This window comes from Anabrus simplex, chromosome 13, assembly GCF_040414725.1.
Source record: "Anabrus simplex isolate iqAnaSimp1 chromosome 13, ASM4041472v1, whole genome shotgun sequence".
NCBI lineage: Eukaryota > Metazoa > Arthropoda > Insecta > Orthoptera > Tettigoniidae > Anabrus > Anabrus simplex.
In genome coordinates this window covers 52,544,929-52,569,797 of record NC_090277.1, presented here as the reverse complement: position 1 = coordinate 52,569,797, position 24,869 = coordinate 52,544,929, and the positions used below count along the sequence as shown (strand labels likewise).

The 24,869-nt window shown below is 41.6% G+C and overlaps 3 protein-coding genes across 3 annotated transcripts; all 3 read right to left on the bottom strand.

Annotated features, from left to right (window-relative positions):
* Positions 1-2,452: 2,452 nt before the first annotated feature.
* On the bottom strand, positions 2,453-4,342 carry LOC136884748 (cuticle protein 21-like). The gene is made up of 2 exons (XM_067157037.2): positions 4,232-4,342; positions 2,453-2,983 (listed from the first exon to the last, which is right to left on the bottom strand). The coding sequence occupies exons 1-2, from the start codon at positions 4,340-4,342 to the stop codon at positions 2,453-2,455; spliced, it is 642 nt and encodes a 213-aa protein (XP_067013138.2).
* A 7,896-nt stretch (positions 4,343-12,238) lies between these two features.
* LOC136885049 (cuticle protein 21-like) lies at positions 12,239-12,760 on the bottom strand (the record flags this gene model as incomplete). The annotated part of the gene is made up of 1 exon (XM_067157443.2): positions 12,239-12,760. A coding segment is annotated over one exon (522 nt), but the record flags the coding sequence as incomplete, so codon positions are not given.
* Positions 12,761-21,380: 8,620 nt separating this feature from the next.
* LOC136884749 (cuticle protein 21-like) lies at positions 21,381-23,263 on the bottom strand. The gene is made up of 2 exons (XM_067157038.2): positions 23,153-23,263; positions 21,381-21,899 (listed from the first exon to the last, which is right to left on the bottom strand). Exons 1-2 carry the CDS (start codon positions 23,261-23,263, stop codon positions 21,381-21,383), a joined length of 630 nt encoding a protein of 209 aa, XP_067013139.1.
* Between the last annotated feature and the right edge of the window lie 1,606 nt (positions 23,264-24,869).

The following is a 24,869-nucleotide window of genomic DNA, read 5'->3' as shown; positions in this document are numbered from 1 at the left end:
CCACCTTCGGAAACGGTGCTTCTCCAAGTGTCAACTGTACGTGGGTTGTTCAAGAGCTGGAAAGGGAAACACACCATACATCTTAGCTCCAAATCGAAAGACATTTATTCTAGTTTACCCATAAGCCCCATAAGGAAAAATTAGTTTGTTTTTAAATAATATTGTCTTTTATATTTCTTAATATTATTTGTACCATCCACTATCCCGATAGGTTAAACATTGAAAGTAACAATATTATTAAAAATAAAATAATGTCAATGGCCCATGTCAAAAAAGACTTAACGAACTTAAATGATTGTAACATTACGCAATCGATGAAATCATGGTTTCCTTCTAGCAACCTTATTTTTTGATGTAGGGTAAAGGCAGGCATGTAGGTGGAGACACATGCTTCCCCTAGTGCACTGTCACTGTATTGTCCTACCTAGGAGGGTCGCAGTGATGTCTCAGCGGCGTCTTGGAAAGGTGTAGCATTCCAACTGATGAGCGCACTGTTATACTGGGGCGAAACGCTGGTAATTTCACGATTGAAAAAAAGTCTAAAGACTTAATGAGCTTAAATAAAATAATGTATTTCATGCAGTTTATGTGAAAACGATCTTCTTCTAGCGCTCTTCCTGGCATGAGCAGGGTTGCGGATGTGAACTGTGTCGCACATGTGGATTTGGCCCTGTTCTACAGCCGGACGACCTTCCTAACCCAACCCTATTTAGAGGAATGTAATCACTATTGCGTTTTTCTGTGGTAGTTGGTAGTGCTGTGTGTGGGTTGAATATGGAGACGAATGTGTAGGGACAATCATAAACACCCAGTCTCCGAGCCCGAAGAAGGTGTTATGAAAAGTTTTTCCTTTATTTATTAATGGTGTAGTGTCTTTCTTAAAGAGTGCATTGAAAGGTGAAAAAATATAATTTTCTCTTAGTAGTCAGTGTGTAATGATGTGCATGTCAGTACGGAATCATGATGAGTTTATTGTGTGAAATAGTGTCATGTAACAAAACGTGTGGCGGAAGTGTTACCTAGCAACCGTGCAGGCTGTGTCTTATGGGTGACGGTAATGTTAAATTAGCGGTACACGGTATTACCTAGCAACCATTGATAGATGGACGTGACAGAGAGGCGTGTGTGAAATGCATGCGAAATTTGACGCTATTTTTGGAACATCCTTTATAGAGAGACCAGAGAATGAAAAGGAACCCATAGTAAACACATGAGAATTCGGTGGTGGAAGATGAAACAGCTGAAATAGGAGATCGAGTGAGTTGTCTGTGCAGTTACACTCTCGCCACACTACGGAAGACTGCACTTCCTACACTTCTATTCAGGAGATAGTGGGTTCGAACACATCTGTTGGTAGCCCGGTTAATGTATTTAACGCCGGTTTTATGCTGGGATGGTACCTCAATTAAGGCTAAGGGCACTTATTTACCTCTCCTACCCCTTTCCTACACCATCGTCGCCATAAAAACTATTTGTTTCGGTGCGACGTAAAGTAATGAGAAAGAAAAACCGAGAGAGGAGACGTGGAAAATAAAACGCACGAAAGGCCAAGGACAAACGTTTCATCTTCATACACTTCCCTTTTATATGGACGGGCTCTCTTCTTATCAATACCAGCTCTGTCAGAACCCTCCAGCTCTTTTATGCTTGCCAGCCTCAACAGGGGGCCGAATATCAACATTCATTGCGAGGATACCTTGGCAGATTTTCAGTCTTAATACGAGAAGCGTACGATAAGCAGGAAACTGGTCAAGGACGTGGATTTTCTTACTTGATAAGTAGAGCCAGGAATTTTATGCATTAATATTTTAGAATGCAAACTTTCTGAAGCGAGAAGCACGTTTAGTCTACCTTCACAACGATTATGCTATGGTATTCGCATAAACATTAGGCGTTCGGCCCATCAGAACGCCTATAATTTATGTTACTCTTTCTACATTATGGAAGAGCGGGTGGCCGACTTTTCCTACTAACCAAATTAGTTTGCAATCTAACCTATTACCGCATGAAAATCCGGGCTTTATATGATAAGTGACAGCCTTCTTTCGAATTTCTGATACGGGAGCTCCAAACCAAGAAGCTAAAACATTTGCAATAATTTAAATCTATCCCTCCAAGAGAGCCGTGGTTAAATTCAGTGTAAGCGTCTTCGTTTCCAATATTGTGTATGGCACAGTGGAGATGGTTATATTAAATGGATCTTACTGTCGTAGAAACAACTCGTACGGAGCATTCTTAAATGCCTGAACATACACTCCTCTACACGAACAGCACAGGGTACATAATTATATCAAGTTTTGATAAAGTTAAAGACTAGTGGGAACGAGGATACATAGGTCTAAATGGCCAAGTCAGAATTTCAATTTAAATATTGTTTATTTGCGTAATGAATGCAGTATTTTACAAGGTGAATGAAATGGATGACTCGCGTGAATTATGTCGTCGTCAGTTTTTAACCGATGAGGGCCTTGCCGTATCCGTAAGCGGGAGCAGCGTAGGCAGCAGGGTGAGCGTAGGCGACGGGGGCGGCGACCTTAGCGATGGCGGGAGCAGCGGCGTAGGCGACGGGAGCGGCGACCTTGGCGACGGCAGCGGGTCCTCTGTGTACGACGGCGTTGAATCCGTTGACGGGGTCAGCGGTGTACTCTACGGTACGGGTGGTGCCGTCAGGCTCGACCAGGCTGTAGCTACCCTGGACAACATCTCCTTGACGGCTCTCCTGCTGTCCCTTGGAGTCTCCGGTCAGAGCGTCCTGGACATCGTAGGAGTAGCTGTAGCTTGGGTTGGGGTCGTAGTCGGTGTCGACGGCGACGGGGGCGGCAACCTTAGCATAGGCGGGGGCAGCAGCGTAGGCTACGGGAGCGTGAGCGTAGGCAGGAGCGGCGTAGGCACGGGCGGCCAGAGGAGCGCCGGGGGCGTAGACGGCGGGGGCGCCGAGGATTCCGGCGTTAGCGACGGCCACGAGGGCGGCGAGGGACAGGACCTGTAAAAATGAGAATATTTACTATTTTAACCTTCATTAAGATTTGGAGTGTTATTTTGATTAAATAAGATTAAAATAATTGAAATGAATGAGTGGATCTGTGAAGCTAGTAAATGATATTGTCGCATCTCGCGAGACATTACAGTTTAAAATGCTAAACATCAGAAGTTTAACACAAGTAGACTTCTAATTTATTACAGATTCGATTATGAGTTATTGCTCTGTTCTGATGAGAGAAAAAATGATCGATATTATAAGTAAGTTCTACGAGTCTTTGATTTGAGAACGCGGGGCTATCTTTCACTGAAGCATCTTGACCTGTCTTACTGACTGTTGTACTTAACCTTCTCAATATCTACTCAAGCTGGAAGGTCAATTACAATTTGAATTATCTATAGATGTTCCTCAAGGTTCTAACTTCAGACCATTACTATCTGCATTGTCGAATCATTTTACCCTGCGTGAATCTTTTGTCTGAAAATTTGCATAATACACAGGGTTTTAAGGTCGCCAGACCTCTACCGTGGACGTGTGATGGGAGGCATCAAATACCTTATTACAAATATATTACAGTACCGATAATACTTCCAAGAGCACAGCTCGGAGGCATGTAACACATTTAGAATATTTTAGTATTGTGAACGTGTTATACGGATCATGTTTCAGTGCACATGCTTGGTGTTCAAGAATGGTGTTCGAGACTAATTTATATGTTCCTTGAATGTTATGCGAGCAGTTGTTGACATCATCATTGTACATTGGTGATGGCCTCGCTTGCAAAACAAGGGTTTAAAATATTCTCCTGCGCCATTGTTTCCAATCAACCTCAATTTGGTTGCAAGAAATATACAATACGAATTATTGATCACCGAACAATAATCATGGCTGTTTTAAATACTACTACCTGTATGATATTTTTAAGTAATACATTTTATTATAAGAGCCTTTATCCAAGTAAATATAATTTTCAACTCCTGACTGAATATTTATGTATTTTAATTAATTCAAATATACTTATACATAACTGAGAGGAATGCTTTTCAAATGGTGTTACATTGACTACACTGATCGGAACTCTCTTTGTCTTTCCAACGCAGCTGTCTTATACATGTCTGATTCTCACAGGTTAATAACGAGATAAACTGTTAAAATCGTTGTTGATTTAAGATAATTTAAATGCTTGTGTTAGTTTAAAAGGTAGAATGAAAATTAGTGATGCCTGACTGGGACACACACTGTTATAGTTACCTTGAGGAGAGCCATGATTGTGTAGTGATGTGACTGTGCCCATTGCTGGTCCACTCTCACCTTATATACTGTACTCGCTGACCACCGCCTTGCTCTTGAAAGTGGGGACATTGCGTCCTACCCTTCCCCCTCTCTCGTCACCAGAGTATGGCGGTGTTATCTCACTCATTCAGGTTATAAAAAAATTCTCGAGCGAGTGATGCAGTGCATTTCTCCTGTGGATAACTAGGATTTGAAGAATGCCTTCGAACATATTGCTGTACTGTTGTTCTAAATCCATGCCAGTATAGACACACATTAGTCTTGACAATGGGTGCGTACGTGTTAGTTATGATCAATAATTTTATGCCTAGAGCGGGCCGTTAAAGATGATTTTCCATGGTTTCCAACATTGACACTAGCGAAATTCTGGGCCAGTATCTTAAAAACGTTACTGTTCCTTCCTTGCCCTGTCCCTTCTCATCCCACCGTCGTCGATAACGTATGCATTGGTGTGACGTTGAACAGTTATTAAAAATAGATTCGAATATGAAAAGAAAAAATTTTAACATCAGATATCAAGGATTGAAAAAGTCGAGGGTGATTTGATTAGCTTTTATCGCTATTTTCACCTAGACGTTTCTCACAGCTCTAATTTTTGACCGCTCTTACGTACGTTATTAGGACGCATTCTCACGCACTGGTCTGACGTTAAAATATTTGCATAATCAACGGGAGATTTAAAGAAAATACCTTGATTTGCGAGTTCAAACGAAGTTTATAACTGGGTCCTGGATGTTGATGACATGTTATCGTTTTATTTAGTGGTCCAGAATATACACACTCTGTTCATGGAACCTGGATTACAAATATATCCTTTTTATTTTGCATTATTTGCATTTTTATTGTAGTTCGGGGTTTTTATATCTTAAGAGCATTTTCTTTGATTATGGAGGACATTACGATCATACCTTGGAAATTTTGTCTCTTTTCATGTTACCCTATTTTTTATAATATTACATCATTACTAGTAGTTAGCCAACGGCCGTAGCCGTGTTGAAACACCGGATCCCATAAGATCTCCGAAGTTAAGCAACATTGGGCGTGGTCAGGAGTTGGATGGGTTGCCACGCGCTGTTGGTGGTGAGTAAGGGAATGGAGGAGCGGAAAGGAACTGGCCACCCTACCGCACGTAAACTCCGGCTCAGGAACACCTCTGCGGAGATTCGGACCTGCCTTCTTGCAGAATAACCCTTACCTACTAGTAGTTATACGAAATTGAAGTAAAATATTTCAGTACAATATTATTTTGCTAACACTGTAACTGTCGGCTGAAATGTTTTACAGTGCAGGAGGTTACAGTAGATTACTGTACAAGTAGAGGCCTAAAATGTCTGAGCGGACGAGATGGCCGTGCGGTTAGGGGCACGCAGCTGTGAGCTTGCACCCGGGAGATTGTGGGTTCGAACCCTACTGTCGGCAGCCGTGAAAATGGTTTTCCGTGGTTTCCCATTTACACACCACGCAAATGCTGTGGCTGTACCTTAAATCAGGCCACGGTCACTTCCTTCCCATTCCTAGGCCTTTCCTATCCCAACGTCGCTATATGTCCTGTCTGTGTCGGTTGCGACTTTAAACAAATTGTAAAAAATTAAAATAAAGAAAGAAGGTCTGTGTTGCGGCGATGGCGTGAGAGGAGCATTAGTTTCCCACTTACCAGCGGATGACAACGCTCACCGCTTTTCTTTCATGATACGGAATTTATACACTCGAGTTTTCAGGAAACAAGTTATTTCGGTACTAAAATATCCGGGATGTTACCTGGAGTCACCAAGACTTCTGACACCTACAGCTGTAAATGTTAAGTTGGAAGGGGAAAGTGTAGATTATCCGTGGACAGTATTGCCTCAGTTTCACACAATTCATATCGTGCAGCACTTTGAGACGTTCAGGTACCAATTTGAAAATGCCTAAAATTAAACCACACTTGTCAGTTCATTTAAAATAAATAGTAGGCGAGTTTGGTGGTAATGTATTCTCTACTGATGGAAGCATACCATATTGTAAGCTGTGCGAAACCGAAGTATCGGCTGTGACGCTGCATATTGGTCGCGAGAAGCATGTGCATGCTCTTGAGATTGTTCATCAAAGAAAGCTGCAGTTCAGTGCTTGCTACCTACTGTTGCTTCGACATCCTCCAGGTACTCACAGTTTAGTAAGAAATTGTGCTATGTATTAGTGTCAGCAAACATTCCAATATTTAAACTCTCTAATCCAAAATTACGTGCATTTTTAAAAGGAAAAACCACACAAACCAAGAAATACCAGACGAGTCGACTTTACGTAAGAATTATTTACCACAGTGCTACGAAGAAACATAAAATAAAATAAGGTGCAGTACTCGTGAGAAGAAGCTGTGGGTTTCTATCGATGAGACAACTGTTCCTGTGGAGTGCTATAATTATTTTCACGACAGTTTAATCCTGATGTAAACATGGTATGTCTACTGTGTAATTTGCTGAACGTGTAGTACCGACCTCCATACCGTCAATATCTTGTGTTCGGACGTAACTTACAGTGTTGCGCGTCGCATACGACAACAGTGCGAAGATCTGAACTTCTGAATAAACGACTTAACCTGGATTCTGTTCACTTAGTTTATTGAACACATTCACGATGCCCTGCCTATGGTCACTTCTGAGCTGTTTTCCTCTTTTGTGCTTTACTACACGTGATGGTCCTACCTCTTGCTCCATTTCTCTCACTATGAATACTCACACTGACTGCTGCAAAATGCAACACCTTATCTGAATGCCGTACAGCTTGGGACTTAACCCCACTACGAGCAGACTTCCTGTATTACACCACGCCTTGTGCCTTCATTTCTCGTATTGAATCACTATTTTATAAAGAAGCATATATAAATATATACATATACACACCGGTAATTATGATAATCTTGTTTTAATTTGATTACGTACTCTTCCAAACTCTCTAAATGTAATAAAATAACACAAATGTGACGTACTACTTTTCTTCGAGCTCGCATAGAGTCGACTGAGTGCGATGGTTGCTTTTCCAATGAACTATGTCTATGTCCACGTGCAAAGACAAGGTGCTCCGCCTATTTGTTTACATCAGGATTAATCCCTTCCGAAAAGTATATATAGCCAACATTGTGATTGGAAAATTGGAATTGGACATACCAGGTGTAATATTTTTATTGATTGCTGAAGTGTTAGAAAAGGTCAAATTACGCGACGATATCCAAATTATTTGACAGTGCTATATTTCTTCTGTGGCTTGATGGTATAAAATACGTATTTACGCGAATAATACCCGCACATTTAAAAAAAAAATTGGGGCACGAAATTGGGGTGCGGGCTTTATTTGCGCCAATGTTGGCATTATTTTTTCAAAATAAGCCTATCTAAAGTTAGGGTGCGGGGATTATTCGCGTAAATACGGTATAATGACGTGTTTTTATTTTTAAGTGACGCAGCACGTTATATGGTATGAGCAGGTAATTCATTGAAGGCACTATACAATGGTACATTGTCACGTGTCTAGCGCATGGCTTACATAGGGTTAGTGAAGAAGTGCGAGCAAAATTACCGTAATGCAGACAGGCTTGTGGCAAACGTTAAAAAGGTTTTCTTAAAAGCCCCTTCGCTAGTGACACAATTCAAAGCAGAATCTCAGGAGACTGCATTACCCCCACAACCCACAATCACACGCTGGGGCTCGTGCTTAAATGCATGCCTTGTATTATTGTGAACATTTCCGGGTAGTGGAAAAAATAGTCCACGGTTTTGACTGTGAAGAAGCAGCTTCAATACAGATTGCTCAGGATATGCTCTCTGAACCAAACATGGGGTGCAGTTTGGCATTTATTAAGTCGAACTTCTCATTGTTGTCGACAACTATTACTTCACTGGAAAAGAAAGGTGAGGCAATGGTAGATGTCATTTCACTAATTAAACAGCTGGAGTCTCATATTCATAACACTCTTGATGAAATTGCTACAAGCTGTTGCATTGAAACTGAAAAAAAAATGTGCTGGACAAAAATACCGGATATAAAACTTTGTGTCAAATCTCAGATATATTCCTTGGCAGGAACTACTCCATGGATAGGGTTCAAGAAAATTCAACAGCCAAAGATCTTCCCCACTTCAAGCATGCTCTAGTCACATCAGCTGATGTAGAACGCAGCTTTTCGAGGTATAAAAATTTGTTTGCAGACAATCGCAGATCCTTCACTTTCCAGAAGTTGAAAATGACGATGGTACTTCACTGCAACTCAGAATAATGTGAATTAAGTAGTCTTATTCTTGTTCTTTGCATATTTGGTTCCGAATCATATTTATATTTTAAATTTTGTATTCATTAATTTCTCAAGTTGTTTCTTATAATTTTTAAAATGTTTTTGTAGACTTTAATTTCACACATCGTCTTCTACCATTTAGAGTTCTGTTCAAATAGCTTCCTTTTCGACGAATATGCATTGTCTTTGAACAGCCTACAAATAAAAGGATGTATTATGTCCTTTGTAAGTTTGTGTCTAACTCATTATTTTTGAAGGATTTTTAAACATTATTTTTAAACATCATTTTATAATGCACTTTCTTAATTTTTAAGTCATTTAGTAACGTCCTTTTTAAAAATTTTAAGTGCATTTATTTAACATTCTTTACGTCCTCAAATATGTCTCCCTGTCATGGCCATCCATCAACGGCTGCTAATTTCAGATGACCGCCACCCATAAGACAAAGCCTGCACGGTTGCTAGGTAACACTGTCTAACGATCCATCCATTAACGGCTGCTAATTTCAGATGACCCCCACCCGTAAGACAAAGCCTGCACGGTTGCTAGGTAACACTGTCTAACGATCCATCCATCAACGGCTGCTAATTTCAGATGACCGCCACCCGTAAGACAAAGCCTGCACGGTTGCTAGGCAACACTGCCTGACCATCCATCCATATATACGTTATATCACTGCCTGTACTGCTGCTATGATTACACTTCAGTCACACAATTTGTCGTGTCGTGTTACACAAATTTTCGGATGAGCCCCAGCCATAAGACATATTCATGTCAAAAAATAACTAACGGTTCAATTAATAAACGTCCTTATCTTGCCCCGACAACGAGTCCATTTTTCTCCTAGGTAACCCATCCTCATCTCCCACCAACGAAGTCGGTTTGTACGCAAAATTTCATCGTTACGATCATTCATAATGCCCTTAATGCCTCCTTTCCGCTTACCCTGTTGCCGTTGTTCCGACTTGTTTGCACTGGCAACCGTTATCCCTACCTCCATCCCAGTTACTTCTGACTTAGGAATATTCTGAGTCCACCCAACTCCACACCCGTACAACAAAGTCTTTTCTTTCTTACTGAAAACCCTTCATTGGCAAGTGGAGGGCACAGGGGAAGAAGAGTATCATCAACATTTTACTAAATTCTAAGTACTGTAGAAGCATTTTAAACTTCAAAATCTCGTAGAACCTGTACTTTTACCGATTTTAAATTCTAGAAATTCGCAAATCTTAGATCATTCATTATAAATGTGTAACTTTTTTTCATTATGGAATTTTAACATTCAGTGACGAAAAATATTTTTTTGAATATGTAGATGTGTCGAAAAAAAGGGGCTCATTGCACTGAGCTATTATCTTAAGTCTCCGTATTACAGTTTGTTTTCATTATCATTAGTAAAATAACAAGAGAAATATATAAGCTAATAAATATTTTTCAACCCCGGAGAAGCACGATATCACATTTTACAATATTTATATAAATTTGCCAGTTATTTTGGTAACTATTACGTCCACCACACCCAGCAACACAGGCTGCAGTGAGAAATTTTTGAGAAATTATCACTTGTCTCACTACTATAGAATCTCAGTAACTCTTGTAAGTCTGCAAACTTCTCGGCAGATACGGGTAAAGCAACACATTGTGCTGTGTTGGAGTAATTATGTGAAGGGAATGATGCATTTACCTACATAAGCCTCCTCTGGCATGTCAGATTGGCGATCAGGATGGATAGTAGCATCATGTTTCCTGGAGTAGGCATCATTCTGGTGATATTACGAAGAACCAAGTTTCTCGAAGCAAAGTGCCTCAAATTCACATTTAAAAAAAAACCTTCTTGGGTCTTCTTTTTCTCAAAATAAAATGTTTCTGTTCTGCTTAGCTAACCTCCTGCTGCTCGTACACTCAGTGAGAGAAGAATGTGATAATCTACTTCTTCCTCTACAGGTATGTCGATTAGCCCCTTCTCTTCCTGTATGCTCTTTTTCTAAGTTCATTTCTCTGGACTGAACACCTCCTTTAACAGACTGAGTTTCCCACTAGGAAGTTCGAGTCAACATCATCAGACGGAGTGAAGTCGCCATTTTCCAAGTAAATAAATAAATTAAATAAATAAATAAATAAGTAAATAAATAAATAAATAAATTCGATGAGCCCCCTTCTTTCCTTGTATCCTTCAAGTGCCAGGTTACTGCATTAGTGTTTCTGTTCCCGGTGGACCATCATCAGTTGGCTAAAAAACAAATTAACAGTTAATTAACACGTTCTGGTGTTATGAAATTGTATTTTCATTATTCATTAACAGTGTATTGAAAAGTTGAAAAATATAATTTTTCTCTTAGGAGTGAATGTGTAATGATTTGTAAGTCAATACGGAAGCATCATGAGATTTATTGTGTGAAATAGTGTCATGTAACGAAACGTGTGACGGAAACGTTACCTAGCAACCGTGCAGGCTGTGTCTTATGGCTAGGGTTCATCTGAAATAAGCAATGCACGATGTTACCTAGCAACCGTTAAAAGATGGCCATGATAGAGATACATTGAAGACGTGTTTGAGAATATTTGATATTCCCAAAGGGAAATCTGTCGCTATTTTTATGGAACACCTTGTGTAGAGAGACATCAACATGGAAGGGAAACCGTAGTAAACATATGAAAAGTCAGTGTTGGGAAGATGAATCAGCGGAAAGAGGAGAGAGAGTGCGTTGTCTATGCTGTTACACTCTCGCTAAGCTACGGAAGAGCGGGCTAGACTGGACTACCTACACTTTAATTCAGGAGATAGTGGGTTCGAACCCCGCTGTCGGCAGCTTTGAAGAGGGATTTCATGCTGGGCTTATGCTGGGATAGTACCTTAAGGCCATGGCCGCTTCTTTCCCACTTCTACCCCTTTCCTATATCATCGTCGCCGTAAGAGTTATCTGTGTTGGTGCGACTTAAAGTAATGAGAAAGAAAGAAAGAAAGAAAGAAAGAAAGAAAGAAAGAAAGAAAGAAAGAAAGAAAGAAAGAAAGAGGAAACGTGGACCAACATTAAAACACCCGAAAGGACGAACTTTTCTTCATCGTACACTCTGCTCTGCTTATCAATCCCTGCTCTGTCAGCTTCCTCAAGGCATTTCATGATTTCCAATGTCATCAGGTGGGCGGGTATCAACGGTCATTGAAGGGACATCTTGGTAGGTTTACAGTCGTAAATTGGGAAGCGTAAATGAGCAGGAAGCTACGTAAAGTCATGAGTTTTCTTATTTGATAAGTTACAACATTATTTCCAATTTCGGTGCAGTGGCTCCAGACTAAGAACTTAAGAAGGAGCGAATAGCTGTGACGCTTGAGTAGTGAAATATTCTAAAATTAAAATCTCTCCTCCATTGAACCGTGGTTAAATTCAGTATAAACCTCTTCGTTTCCCAGATTGTGAATGACCGTCAGGAGATAGCTCTAAAAGGGTATTTTACTGTGGTAGAAATAACTCGTACGGATCATTCCTAAATGCCTGAACATACACTTCTCTACAGGAACAGCACAGGATGTATGATTATATCAAGTTTGATTGTTAATTTAAAGAGTAGTGGGGACTAGGATTCACAGGTCCAAATGGACAAGTCAAAAGTTCAATATAAATATTGTTTATTTGCGGAATGAATGAAATATTTTACAAGGTGAATGAAATGGAAGACTCGCGTGAATTATCTCGTCAGTTTTTAACCGATGAGGGCCTTGCCGTATCCGTAAGCGGGGGCGGCGTAGGCAGCAGGGTGGGCGTAGGCGACGGGGGCGGCGACCTTAGCGATGGCGGGGGCAGCGGCGTAGGCAACGGGAGCGGCGACCTTGGCGACGGCAGCTGGTCCTCTGTGTACGACGGCGTTGAATCCGTTGACGGGGTCAGCGGTGTACTCTACGGTACGGGTGGTGCCGTCAGGCTCGACCAGGCTGTAGCTACCCTGGACAACATCTCCTTGACGGCTCTCCTGCTGTCCCTTGGAGTCTCCGGTCAGAGCGTCCTGGACATCGTAGGCGTAGCTGTAGCTTGGGTTGGGGTCGTAGTCGGTGTCGACGGCAACCTTAGCGTAGGCGGGGGCAGCGGCGTAGGCTACGGGAGCGTGAGCGTACGCGGGAGCGGCGTAGGCGCGGGCGGCCAGAGGAGCGCCGGGGGCGTAGACGGCGGGGGCGCCGAGGATTCCGGCGTTAGCGACGGCTACGAGGGCGGCGAGGGACAGGACCTGAAAACATGAGAATATTTACTATTTTAACCTTCATTAATATTCAGATGGTTATTTTGGTTATATCAGAGGAAACACATTTCGAACAGGAGTATCTTCTCTGTTCTGATTGGAGAAAATTTGATCGGGATTATAAGCAAGTAAGTTCTACGAGTGTTCGCTTTGAGAACGTTGGGCTATCGTTCACTTCAGCGCTTCTAGTTGGTATTCTCTCAACCTTCTAAGTATATACTCTAACTGGGAGGTCAGTTGCATTGTGAATTGTCTTTAGACGTTCCTCAGGGTTCTATCTTGAGCCCATTACTATCTGCATTACCGAATTATTTTATCCTGCGTTAATCCTTTGTATGAACAATTACATATACACAGGGGTTTAAGGACTCAAGACCCCTGACGTAAATTTGTAATGAGTGGCACCAAATATCTTATTAAAAACACATTACAGTACCGATATTACCTCCAAATGCACACCTCTCAGGTATATAACACATTTCGAATATTTTAGTATTGTGGACGTGTCATTCGGACCATGTTTCAGTGCATATGCATGGTGTTCGAGACTATATGTATAAGTTCTTTGTATGTTATGCGAGCAATTGATGATATCATCACAGGACGTCACTGATGGCCTCACTTGCTGAATATCAACAGACAATAGCAAAGCTAGCTCGTAAAATATCCTCCTGCGCCATTGTTTCAAATCAACTCCATTTACTTGCAAGAAAACTTGCAATAATAATATTTGTGTGCAAAAATATTATTTTGGTTGTTTTAAATAATATTATATTTACGCTATTATTAATTAATAATAAATCTTGCAATAAGAGTTCTTTTATCCATGTAAATTTAATTTCCCTTCAAATTTAAGAGAAAGAATACTGAAGTATTTTAATTAAATCAAATGTACTAATACATAACGCAAAACATAAATTGCTTTTTAGTTGGTTTGACATTGACTACACTGACCGAACTCTGCTGGTCTTTCCAAACGCAGCTGTCTTAAACATATTTGGTCCTTACAGGTTAATAACAACATAACTGTTCATTTGAGTGGTGATTTAAAACACTTTAAAGTCTTATGTTATTCTAAAGTATAGGATGAAAAATAGTGATATCAGACTGGATGCCGGGACACACTGTATTCATAGTTACCTTGAGGAGAGCCATGACTGTTCAGTGATATGACTGTGCCCATTGCTGGCCCACTCTCACCTTATATACTGTGCTCGCTGACCACCGCCTTGCTCTTGAAAGTGGTTACATTGCGTCCAACCCTTCCCCCTCTCCCGTCACCGGAGTATGGTGCTGTGAAGAAATGTTCGTTCAGGTTATACAAAATTTGTCGTGGTGAGGCAGTGAATTTCTCCGAATGACAGACTCCACTAATACGTACGTTTTCTCATTATCAGGAAAGTAACTTGGCAAGATTTGCTTCAGCGTTGTTTTAAAAGTCGTGTCGTATACAGACACATTAACTTTGAAACCGAGTGCATACGCCTGGGTGTAAATTAGAAATTTCACGCTTGCTACGGGCAGTTCTGAAGATGATTTTCCTTTATTTCCCGTATTTATACCAGCCAAATATTGGGGATGTACCTTAACAAGTTCACGGACACTTCCGTTCTTGTCCCATCCCACCGTCGCCAAAAGCGTGTCAATTTGGTTTATCGGAAGTGTCGGCCACCCGTTCTTCCATAATGTAGCAAGAGTAACATGAATATTATAGGAGTTCAGATGGGCCGTACCCCTAATATTTATGCAAACCCCGTAGCATAATCGTTGTAAAGGTGGACTATACTTGCTGCTCGCCTCAGAAACTTTGCATTCTAACATATTAATGCATAAACATCCGGGCTCTACTTGTAACCTATCTGTGCCAGTACGACGAAAAAGTGGAAAAAAAAGTTGTGTGACTTGATATAGGCCTGCACCTTCCGTTTTAAAGTACGACCCTAGGTAATACAGCCTCATCCATTCGTCTTGGACGACCCCATCGCTGGTCTCACTCTTTCAGTGGAGTTGAATCGCTATAAAGGATTTTCGGAAATGAATATCATAGAGAATAAGTTATAGCCTCAAATATAACACGATCATATTCATGATCGGATTAAGAATGTCGGGGTTTAGTTTCAACTGGACGTTCCCCAGGGCTCTAATCTGCGACCGCTCTTGCATGTGGTATTGAGACTCATTCTCACGCACTTCCCTGATGTTAATATGGTTGCATACGCAACCGGAGATTTAAAAACATACTTTGAATTTAAGAGTTCAGCCACTGTAATTACGTATACATCAATATGTTTTGTATTTCAAGGTGTCTTTGATTTTCTGCTATTCGTTTTACGTCGCACCGATTCAGACAGGTTAATGTTGACAGGGCTAAGTCTCTGAAGCGAGTGGCCGTCGATTTAAGGTTCAAACCCAGCATTTGATTGGTGTGAAAATTAGAAACGAAGTTACGACTACATGGTTCAAATCAGGTAGTCATCTCACCGTGTTTCATGGTAGTTATTGATTATACTGTCGGGGATATTGTAGCTGAGTATTTTACCTCTGGTTTTCTATCGTTCGAATCCTGGTCGATGCATTTAAGGTTTCCGAAAGAATATGTCTATGTTGTTGGAATTCCAGGTTATGCTAAAGGTAAGTTTGCTTTTCCCAATTTTAGGACTGCTATGGAACACTGCACTGTGCTGATAACGAAGTTTCTACCTCCTAAGGAATGTACGATAATCATTCTTTCTTGACAACACGTGGGAATATTCGGCCAAGGTCGTCATACCGCTAAAGGTCTCTCTCGTAATTGCTGGCGAGATATATAGAATACATGCTATGGGCGAAGAACAAACACTTAGAACTGTTCTTTGTCTTTGTGGATATTTAAAAAATATGATTGAATAAATAAACCTAGCCCTGTGCATTTTCGACTGCTTTGTCCCATTGCATCTTTGCCTGGTCGGTAATCTGGATTCAGTTTCCACAGTTTGAATGCTAGAAGGTTGAGATATATACCTACCTCCTTTGACCATCTAAACAGTTTACCATATCTTTTAATGTGGATGCGGGGATCATGCGTAATGTGCATAGCGCACAGGCATTTTGATTGTAATTTTATACCTAGATTATTACAGATACACTGTACGTATTAGTTCGGACAGGAGAGGGGCCTCGTCGGCCTGAGTGATTATGGCGGTAGAGCGCTGGCCTTGTAAATTCAAATTGAGGGGATCGAACCTGGCGCAGTCCGGTGGTGTTTCAAGGTGCTCATATACGCCAGCCTCTTTCCGGTCGGGCGAAACTTCTGGCGAATCGGTTTCTCCGGGAACCTTAAAAGTAGCTGGTGGGAGTAAACCAGTGGATTATTATTATTATTATTATTATTATTATTATTATTATTATTATTACAAGGTTTGTGGATTAAAGTTGATACCGAATATGGATAGATGAGGATGAGCGAGTAGTTTATACTGTTCTACCGTGTAGCTGTTAGCTTGCGTTCGGGATGTATTGGGTTCGAACCCCTCCGTTAAAAGTTCTACAGATGGTTTTTCGAGGTTTCCCATTTTCACACCAGGCTTATTTAAGTCCACGGTTGCTTCGCTCCCTATCCTAGAGCTTTCCCATCCCGGCGTTGCCATTATACTTGTCTGTGTCTGTGTGACGTAAAACACACAACAGCGAAAAGGAAAAATGTGTGTGAGACTCCTCACTACGGTGCTCAAGATTTTCGAACCAAACAGAAATATAAGCTTTGACTTTTAGCCTTCGCATTATCAGGTGGGGTATTCTGGATACACCAATGTCGGCAGCCCTGAAGATGGTTTCCCGTGGTTTCCCATTTTCACATTATGGCAAGATCGTTTCCTTCCGATTGCTACCTACGTTTTATCCCATCGTCACCTTATTTGTTGGAGCGACGTAAAACAAATTGAAAAAAAAATGCTATTGGTACTTCATAGGAGCACATCTATGAGGTATAATTGCGTCCGGGATCTGAAGATGACGCTAAGTCAGTTAGAGGTATTTTGTAGGAAATCGGTCAAAGTTGCTGTACTTATACATGTCGAAAGTGTTATGGAATGCTGCACTGTTGATAGAGAAGTATTTGAATAGTTGTGCGGACGGTGACTGGGAAAATTCTTCTTCTTCTTCTTCTTCTTCTTCTTCTTCTTCTTCTTCTTCTTCTTCTTCTTCTTCATGGTTTTCAGTCGGTGATCCCAGCATTTTACTTTAAAATAATTCAGCTTTATAGTAGTGATTATTTGCTTTTCTTGTAAAAATACTTAATTTTGGTTAATTACTCTCTGCCGGGCTGAGTGGCTCAGACGGTTTATGTGCTGGCTTTCTGATCCCAAGCTGGCAGGTTCCATCCTGGCTCAGCCCGGTGGTATTTAAATGTGATCAAATACCTCAGCCCCATGTTGGTAAATTTACCGATAACACAAAGAACTCCTGTGTGACAAAATTCCGGCATCTCGGCATCTCGATAAAAGCGTAAAAGTAGTTCTTAGGAAGTGAAACGAATAACATAATTATTATTTAATTAATATCCCAACGATTTACACTACCTTCCACATGTAAACTCAAGGACAAGATAATTTTATTCATAAGCGATGTGACAGGTTGTTCATCATTGCAGGAGTATATGATTACAAATTCAGACCAAATGGAACACACATGTCACAGTAAAGGGTGCCTAAACTGTCACATCAATACAGTGTACCCCCCTCTGGTGGCAATGCAGGTATGCATTTGCTCATGCAACCGAATGGCATCCTGCGATAGATTGTCTCAAGCATCTTGCACCTATTGATGGAGTTCGGGCAATGGTTCTTACCGGCTCCAGAGAACGCTAAGTTTCCACTTCATCATGTCGCACACGTGTTCAGTTGGCGTGAGATCCGGTAATCGTGCTGGCCAGAGCAGTTGTTGTACACCACGTGGAACACGTTTTGTCGCAGCAGCTGTATGTGGCCATGCATTGTCCTGCTGAAAAAGCACGTCACCTTCCTGTCCAAGAAATGGCAGTATCATGGAGACATCCTGAGCATTGTAGCGGGCACTGGTTTCGTTACCCTGCAGAGAAACCAACTGTGACCGCGAGTTGTAACTAATGTACGGTTTACGATGACCTGGGTGTCATGGGCGAATGCACTCTGGAATAGGCCGCTCACCAGGTCCAATCACTTGCATACAGACAGAACCTACTCTCGTCACTGAAGAGTTGACTCGTTTATGACACCTGACTAGCCGTACTTGGCGGGGTGGTGGTGTTAGTGTTAGCCTGGTGAGAGGCAAGTCGACGGTGACATAGAAGGTGCAACTTGTGACCAAATTTCGTTCCTGGCTGAGGTTCGGTCAGCACCGCTGCTCGCACAGTGCGTCGATCTTGACGTGCGTCTGTACTACACGGACGTCCGGAGCCTGGTCTACGGGTGTAGGAATGTTCCACAGACCACTGCTGAAAGTAACGATATACCACCGATACATTGTGCCCAACATGTACAGCAGTCCGTCGATATGTCCATCCAGCTTCCCACAGGCACACACTGCGACCCCGTTCAAATGGCTGCTGCTGTTCAGCAGGAACAAGTACTCCTCGGCAGGACACGGTTGTAATCTACAATGAATATTTCAAAGACTGGTCACCGCTAACCTCAGCACAGTTACTGCCTGCAAAGTCAAAACAGAGTGTGTACGGACAGTTGTCCTGAGCGCCATCTGATCGCCAATGTCCGTGACAAATGAATCACTAACACAACCATCCCTCAGTATGCAGTGCCACTGAGCATGGTCCTTGAGGATGTTGCGTGATTTCTTCGGCAGTGTATTTCATTTATTTGTGTTTCCAGTACTTCCAGTTTATCTAAACTATAGTTGAAAACTAGACATTCACTTGCGTAAGGACACTCTGATTTCGCTGCTTTATTGTTGGGTAATTTGTGTTACATTTTCTAACCTTAAATTGCTCGCGTTATTAAGTTGTTTGAAGAGCCCGCCTGGTGATCGTCATTAAGGCATCTAATTTATATCGTCTGATACCATGGTTAGCCTCTTCGAGTCCCGTTGGTCGAAAGATATTTGACCATCAGAATCCTGGCCGGCAGGATACCTGAGGTGGAGCTATCCAATTTTTGATCACTAAATTGTGTGCCAAAAGACTGGATTCAGTTTCAGACTTCTCCGCGTTATTAATATGGTGTGACGCTGTTGATGATGGGGACGTTAAGCTTTGAGCTATTCGACAAGAGTAGCCCATGTGCTGGCACAGGGTTTCATCCTGCCTCACCGGGCGAGTTGGCTGTGCGGTTAGGGGCGCGGCTGTGAGCTTGCATCCGGGAGATAGTAGGTTCGAACCCCACAGCCGGCAGCCCTGAGGATGGTTTTCCGTGGTTCCCCATTTTCACACCAGGCAAATCCTGGGGCTGTACCTTAATTAAGGTCATGGCCGATTCCTTCCCATTCCTAGGCCTTTCGTATCCCATCGTCGCCTTAAGACCTATCTGTGTCGGTGCGGCGAAAAAGCCACTTTCTGTCATATACCACATCATTTATTTCATCTCATTAACTCCCTTGATGAGGTTGACACCAGGAAGGGCATCTGGCCCTAAATACTTGCTACGAAGGTTCATCTCACTTCATACCCGACCCTTTAGAGAAACGGGACAAGGGTTGGACTACATGCATTAAGTACTTTGAAGGGGTCAAGATATAACTAATTTGAAGTACGTATGGTAGAAGAATAACAATTTAATGCCAATATTGGATGTTGGTAAATGGGAATATTCAGACGTAGTGGGAAATATCCATATCATATTACCACGGGATAATTTAATGCTGTATGAATATTTTCTTGCAGTTCCAATTTTTAGATTTTCTAGTGATAAGCTTCTTATTCATCTACAACAAAGTAGAGAACTTGTTTGACATATTTTAATATTCATTACGAGCCAAGTGTCTGTTTACCGAAGGTACAACGACCTTTTGTTGCTTGGACGAGGAGATATAAAGTGTGGTTAAATTTATAAATAATACAGGTAAGTATTGGGTACATCAGATACATTTCTGAACCAAATTACTCCATATCCCAATTTCCCCAGTCTACTCTACTTACTATTACTGTTTCGTTCGTAAAATTTCACCTTTTCTCTGTTGAATAAGGCATTGTATATTGAAGAGCATCGTACTATCACTGACGTATTTTTAAAATATCGACCTAAGTAATGGGAATAAGAAAAACAAGTGACAAACCAATTCTTATTCAGGGAAGTAATCAGGACGTGTATAGTACACCCCATAACAATATCAAACATCCCTCTGATCATGTACGTCCCGTAGTCTGTCTTTTGCTAGATATTCCAAAGCTGCTCTGGAAATATTATTTACTAGAGTCCCGAAATTTATGCAGTAACAGGTTAGAATGCAAAATAAATTGCTTATTACGTCATGTCGTCTAGACCGCTCCTCCGTAATGTAGTGAGAGTAACATAAATTCTAGGGCTTCTCATGGGCCATACCCCTAATACTTATGCAAACCTCATAGCATAGCCGTTGTGCAGAATAGCTTATACTTGTTACCCGCTTCTCCTTACTTCCTGATTACATAAAGAGGCGTACACCCCTAAATGATCGACAATGTTCATAGAGAATTTTGTGTCGCTTCTGAGTGTACAATTCACGTTCTGATTTCCTACATTTTGATAGAGAAATAACATGAAAAGGAACCCTTAATAAACACATGACAAGTGTATGTGAACAATGGGAGCAACGGAAGGAGATAGTCAGTTGTCTCGGCGGATTGAATCACGTAGTTGTCCGCATTCATTATATTGTCGGCAGCCCTGATGATGCACTTCCGCCGTTTCTCATTTTCACACCAGGCATCCTACATCATCGCCTTCGTAAGACCTGTCTTTGTCGCTGCGATGTAAAAAAAATTAAAAGTAATGAGGAGATAGGGACAAACATTACAACACACACAAGGACAACGACAATCATCTCATTCCGTTTTTACTTCGATAGTGTCTCTGCTTCTAAATCCCAGCTCTATCAGCTTCCCTCGAGCTATTTTATGCTTTGCGGCTTCATCAGAAGGATGGACACGTACGTTCATTGAAGGGACATCCTGACAGGTATTCAATCGTAATTTGTGAAGCGTAAGATAAGCATGAATGTGGCTAAAGGCAGGAATTTCTTACTTGGTAAATGACAACCTCCTTTCCAATATCTGATGCATTAGTTCCAAACTAAGAACTTTGGAAGGAGCGAATAGCTGCGTCGCGATAGCAGTGTGAAATATTATAAAGTACATTAATCCATCCCCCATAGAGCCGTGGTTAAATTCATTGGAATTCTCTTCTTTTCCATGACTGTATGATTCAGCAGAGATGGCTGTAAAAATGGACCTTATTGCGGTAGAAAATGCCCGCATACACTCCTCTACACGAACAGCACAGGTTATATGATTATATGAAGTTTGATTGTTAAGTTTAATGGAGGCGAGGACTCATAGGTTCAAATGGACAAGTCAGAAGTTCAATATATAATGTTTATTTGCGTAACGAATGAAATATTTTACAAGATGAATGAAATGGATGATTCGTGCGAATTATGTCGTCAATGTTCAACCGATGAGGGCCTTGCCGTATCCGTAAGCGGGAGCGGCGTAGGCAGCAGGGTGAGCGTAGGCGACGGGGGCAGCGACCTTAGCGATGGCGGGGGCAGCGGCGTAGGCGACGGGAGCGGCGACCTTGGCGACGGCAGCGGGTCCTCTGTGTACGACGGCGTTGAATCCGTTGACGGGGTCAGCGGTGTATTCTACGGTACGGGTGGTGCCGTCAGGCTCCACCAGGCTGTAGCTACCCTGGACAACATCTCCTTGACGGCTCTCCTGCTGTCCCTTGGAGTCTCCGGTCAGAGCGTCCTGGACATCGTAGGAGTAGCTGTAGCTTGGGTTGGGGTCGTAGTCGGTGTCGACGGCAACCTTAGCGTAGGCGGGGGCAGCGGCGTAGGCTACGGGAGCGTGAGCGTAGGCGGGAGCGGCGTAGGCGCGGGCAGCCAGAGGAGCGCCGGGGGCGTAGACGGCGGGGGCGCCGAGGATTCCGGCGTTAGCGACGGCTACGAGGGCGGCGAGGGACAGGACCTGTAAAAAAAAATTACTATTTTAACCTTCATTAAGATTTAGAGAGTTATTTTGGTTAAATTGGAGGAATAGAATTTCCTTTAAGCTGCTGATATATTGAATGAATAAATTAGTGAATCAATGAGTGAATGCATCTTGGGGAAGACTGAAGTTTAAGATTCTAAACATGAGAATTTTAACTCTAGTAGGTTTATAATTTATTACACTTTCGATTTTGAGTGATTGCTCTATTATGATACAAGGAAATTTGTTCGGGATTTTCAGCAAGTAAGTTCTTAGTGAGTCTATGTATTCGACCACGTGGGGCTGTTGTCCAATTACGCGCCTTGAAAGGTCTTACTATCTGTTCTAGTTTGTATTCTCTCAGTCTTCTCAATATCTATTCTAGCTGGAAGGTAAATTACATCTTGAACTTTCTACTAGACGTTCCTCAAGGTTCTAACTTGAGACCATTACTATCTGCATTATATAATTATTTTATCCTGCGATAATCTTTTATGTGAACATTTGGATAATACGAAAGCTTTAAGGACGCCAGACCCATGGCGTACATATGCCATGAGGCTCACCAAATAGCTTCAGAGACCGATATTACTTTCAAGTGCACTACTCTCAGGCATATAACACATTTGGGATATTATATTAGTGTGGACGTGTTATTCGGATCATGTTTCAGTTCACATGCTTAGTATTCAAGAATGGTATCGGAGACAAAACTACATTTTCCTTGAACCTTACGCGAGCAATTGATATCGGCATTGGACATCGCTGATGGCCTCGCTTGCTGAACATCAACAGATAATAGGAATGCTAGGCCGTGAAATATTTTCCTGTGTCATTGTTTCACATTTGGTTGCAAGAAATGTAAAAATGTGGCTGTTTTATATACTATTCCCTGTACCATATTTTTTATAATAATCATTCTTATCATAAGAGTTCATTTATTCAACTAAATTTAATTTTTCTTCAAATTTTAAAGAAAGAATATTCAACTATTTTAATTAAAATTCAATGTAATGATACATAACGCAGAGAAATGCTTGTCAAATAGTGTGACAGTGACTACACTGACTGGAACTCTGCTGGTCTCTCGAAACGCTGCTTTCTCAAACATGTCCGATCCTCACGGGTTAATAATGACATAACTGTTAATTTGAGTGTTGATTTAAAATAATTTAAAGGATTATGGTATTTTAGAAGATGTAATTAAAAATTAGTGATGTCAGACCGGGACACACTGTATGCATAGTTACCTTGAGGAGAGCCATGACTGTGCAGTGGTGTGACTGTGCCCATTGCTGGCCCACTCTCACCTTATATACTGTGCTCGCTGACCACCGCCTTGCTCTTGAAAGTGGGGACATTGCGTTCTACCTTTCCCCCTCTCCCGTCATCGGAGTATGGCACTGTGAAGAAATTTTCGTTATCTTATTCATTCAGATTATACAAAAATGGTTGTGGTGAGGCAGTGCATTTCTACGAATTATAGACTGAACTAATATATATACATCTTCTCAGCATCAGAAAAATAACTTCGAGCAAATTGCATTACTGTTGTTGTAAAAGTCGTGCCGGCATACAGACGCATTAGCTTTTACAACGAGTGCGTATGTGATTGTAGTTTAGAATTTTCACGCCTGGTATGGGCCGTTCTGGAGATGGTTTCCCATATTCACAACAATCGTGTTCTGGGGCTGTACCTTAAGAAATACATTGCCACTTCCTTGTTTATCCTATACCTTCCCGTCCCACCGTCGCCGAAAATGTATGAATTAATGTGAGGTTGAACCACTCTAAACAATTTTCAGAATATAATATCATAGAGAATAATTTGTAGTATCAAATTCCAAGTGTTTGCATTCATGATAGGATTGAAAATGTCGAGATTTAGCTTCAACTTGACGTTCCGCAGGGTTCTAATTTCTGGCCGGTCTTTCCCACGGTTTTAGGACACATTCTCACGCACTGCTCTGATGTTTAAATGGTCACATAAACACTTGGAGATTTAAAACCATACATTGATTTGCTAGCTCAGCGAAAGTTTTTGTACTAATAGCATTTCTCAGACCACTGTAGTTATGAATATAAACAGATATGTTTTGTAGTTCAAGGTGTCTTTGATTTCTGTTATTGGCGTTACATTGCAACGATTCGGACAGGTTTATGGTGACAGGGCTAAGACCGTGAAGAAAGTAGCCGTCGACTTAACCAGCGTTCTGCCCTAGGTGTGAAAATGGGAATCCTCGTAAAATGACGACGTGGTCCGAATCACACAGCAACTTGCAGTGTTTCAAGTTGTTTATTGGTTATTCGTATGTTACAGTATCGGGGATGTAATGTAATCTCAGGTTTTTGTCCCTGGAGAAGATCTACGGTTTGAATCCTAGCCGACACATGTAGCGTTACCGAAAGGAAATGTCTTTTTTTAAATTTTCTTTACGTCGCACTGACACGGAGTAGTCTCATGGCGACGATGGGATAGGAAAGAGCTAGGAGTGGGAAGGAAGCGGCCGTGACCTTAATTAGGGCTGTTATACGACTCGATCCCTCCTGTGAATGTGCTAAATTGAAAGAAAATGAAACCGGTTTGTAATATACATTGTATACATCATTATGGACTCTTATGCCTTTTACCCCCAGTCTGCAATCCTCTGTGAATTATCTGTAATCCTCCATAATCTTCTAGCTGCAACTTGTTGTGTTGCACAAAGCGGGTGGCTGCGCGGTTTGGGTCGCGTAGCTGTGAGCTTGCATTCGGGGGATATTTGGTTCGATCCCCACTGTCAGCAGTCCCAAAGATGGTTTTCCTTGGTTTCCCATTTTACACCACGCAAATGCTGGGATTGATCCCTAAGGGCCAGGCCGCTTTGTTACCACTCTTAGGCCTTTTCTATCCCACTGTCGCCTTATAACCAAAGCTCGGATTTTCATGCGTAACAGGTTAGATTGCTAACTAAATTTGGTTTATCG